This window comes from Solanum tuberosum, unplaced genomic scaffold (genome assembly GCF_000226075.1).
Source record: "Solanum tuberosum cultivar DM 1-3 516 R44 unplaced genomic scaffold, SolTub_3.0 scf00313, whole genome shotgun sequence".
Classification (NCBI taxonomy): domain Eukaryota; kingdom Viridiplantae; phylum Streptophyta; class Magnoliopsida; order Solanales; family Solanaceae; genus Solanum; species Solanum tuberosum.
In genome coordinates, this window is record NW_006239248.1 from 200,945 (window position 1) to 203,869 (window position 2,925).

The following is a 2,925-nucleotide window of genomic DNA, read 5'->3' on the forward strand; positions in this document are numbered from 1 at the left end:
AGGCATTTCTCATCTTAATATTAATCCTAAACATATTAGTACATCATACAGTAAAATAAAATACTAGCAAATGGTCCTATCCCTAAGAAGATTAGTAGTACTAGAACAAATTCAACAACTCTTATCCTAAATTATATCAACCGACTAAAAGATTTTGGGGGTAAAGGGTAAGTAAAGTAGAATCCACGTAATGTTGATTGAAACGAATGGTCATTCAGACGGCTACGATGTCTCTGAGCTTTCCAGATCTATGGTCCTTGAGTCATTATTGAGTCTACAAAGCTCGGCGATCGCCGCACCGGAGCTCATCCTCTGCCGATTATTTCTCCTGATAAACTCTATTACCGACGTGCATCTAGGAGCCGTGAGACGATCTGTTCTCTGGATCTTAGCCGGCGTTCTCATTTTTGATGAGTATGAGTCAACAATAGCTGCTGCCTCGTCTCCGGCGTCTGCATCCATCGCCGGCGATGTATGAACTTTCCGGTGACATGACGAACTTCCGCTGTCGTCCTATAACCACGATAACAAAGATTTAAGTATTCAAAAACTCATGAAAAAGGGAGAAATATCAAAACAAGAATAAGAAAAGGTAGGAAAAGTTCATACATCTGAATGAAGATCCGGATCAGCTTCACGCATTCGCTTTGAAGAGACGTTTCTACAGCCATTTGATGAATTTTCACTGCTGGATGAACTAGCCGGCGGTGGAGGCGTCGTATTTGACCACGGAACAACCTGAATACCCTCCGAATCAATTTCGTCCTCATCTTCTTCATCCTCTTCATAATCAGTTTCCTCGTCCTCCGTACCACTCCCTTCATCATTCACGCTCTCACTCTCCTCCACTTCATCCCTATGGTAGTACCCATCCACACACTTCTCACATACAGAGACCGTCTTCCCCAGCTTCGCACCGGCAGCCGACCAAGCCGTCGGTGATTGACACACCTGACATAGCAAAGACCTAGAATGCCTCGCCGCCAAAAAATTCGCGGAGTGAACCTTCGCATCACAGTCCCAACACAAACTAGCGTTATCCGATTCACAATACATCCTAGCCAATCCCTTACAAAGTTCACAATTCTTCATAGTTTCTCTATATTTTTCCAAAATGACAAAACAAATTAAACCACAGCAACAACTTCAACGCAAAACAGAGAAAATGGAGAGAGAGAAAACTGAGTCAAAAACACCAATTGTTCAGCTAAGAAGGGAGTATAAATTTAATGGAAAAGAGGTAGAGATGATATAAAAACGACAGCGTATAGAAGAGATTGAATGGTAAAAAAGAGTGACAGGTGTTAGGTACGCGAAGAGTTTCTCTTTTTTTAATTTTCTTGTGTGGCTCGGGAAGGGATGTTTCCTTGGGTTCGTACAGGATATTTTTGTAGAGTATGTGGGGTTGAGCTGACGTGGAGATTTAGAGTTGGAGGAAGATTCTGATTTGTCTGACGTGGAGTAATGGGGCCACGTGAAATGCGCCTGAAGAGGAATTTGAATTGGTGTGGGGCCCAAAGCTCAAATCACTAAATTCATTGAATTGCGTAGCGTTGCATTGAAATTAATTATGTGCCTGAAAATGAAATCATTTTACAAGGTAAACAATGTCCCATGTGTCATTTCCTTATGGCGACTTCTTCTTCCATCCACATTCTCACAATTTAATATCACTATATATGTCAATAATAATACAGTGGTGCTTTCGCGTGAAGTATAAAATATATAATAATTTTATAATAAAATATAGATATTATTTTATTCTGTATTTGATTTAAGGTATTTTTCTTATTCTCTATTAATTGAATTTGTGAGATAATATACTTATCAAGAAAAATATTTAATGATATACTTTAAATCATACGTTTTACTATTGTGGTTTGTGAAATCATAAATAGTATAATTTTGTTAGTAGGGTAATTTATCTCCTAGAAAATATCAAACTTTATTAAAAGATAGGGCAAATATGAAAAAAATTTCAAACGTCCACAATTCAAAGATTCAGATAATATGAAATAGAGGGAGTATTAGATAGTCATACAATTATTTATTCTGAATCAGAATAAATATATTTTCGAACCTTCTCTTTAAAATTCAAAGTGGATATGCAAATACCGTATAGTTGTAAAAAACCGAAAAATCGAAAGAACCGAAACCGAAAAAACCGACTTTATGTGGTTTGATTCATAGTAATGCGATAGAGTATACAAGGTAGGATAACTTATCCTGAAATTAATGGAATAAGTTATTTCCAACAAAATAACCCTTTAGTTCAATGGAGGGTAGCTAGTCACTTGAACTAAATACATTCTTTAATTATATTATATGTATTAATCTTAATAAATCATAAAATTGAGTGTTTATAAGAGCGTTCGATGAAATATTTTATTTAAGGTAGAATCTATATATATATATAAATCTGAATCTAGAATCGCTATTTTTTAATGAAAATCCAAACCAAACCGACATATGTACACCCCTAGTTACAACATAGTAAACATGACATGTACAGAATAGATATACACATTGGTTATCATTTTAGGAGCAATGTACAATTCCACATCTATATATATATATAAATCTGAATCTAGAATCGCTGATGTGGCATGCCTCTAAGGGCTAGAAAAATATTTATCTTTTTTGTGGTTTTTTTGACCATTTTTCAATTTTAAAATACAAAAAAAAACACTTAAATATTGAAGATAGTCAACAATTAAAGTCATTCAATTATAATTACTCTAATGTACGTTATCTATCTTTTCATATTCGTATGTTACTAATTTGCTAACCATAAATATTTAAGCAAATGGCATACTGCACAACATTCTGTTTTTTTCATTCATAATTTCCTTTCAATTTTTCTTCTTTTTATTTTGCTTCTTTTCATTTGAAACTCTTTTTCCAAGAAGTTTCTTTCTTCTTTTT

The 2,925-nt window shown here is 34.8% G+C and overlaps 1 protein-coding gene across 1 annotated transcript; it reads right to left on the reverse strand.

Annotated features, from left to right (window-relative positions):
* LOC102600093 (zinc finger protein CONSTANS-LIKE 3-like) lies at positions 1 to 1,224 on the reverse strand. The gene is made up of 2 exons (XM_006360477.2): positions 610 to 1,224; positions 1 to 513 (listed from the first exon to the last, which is right to left on the reverse strand). Exons 1-2 carry the CDS (start codon positions 1,090 to 1,092, stop codon positions 223 to 225), a joined length of 774 nt encoding a protein of 257 aa, XP_006360539.1. The 5' UTR covers positions 1,093 to 1,224; the 3' UTR covers positions 1 to 222.
* Positions 1,225 to 2,925: the final 1,701 nt, after the last annotated feature.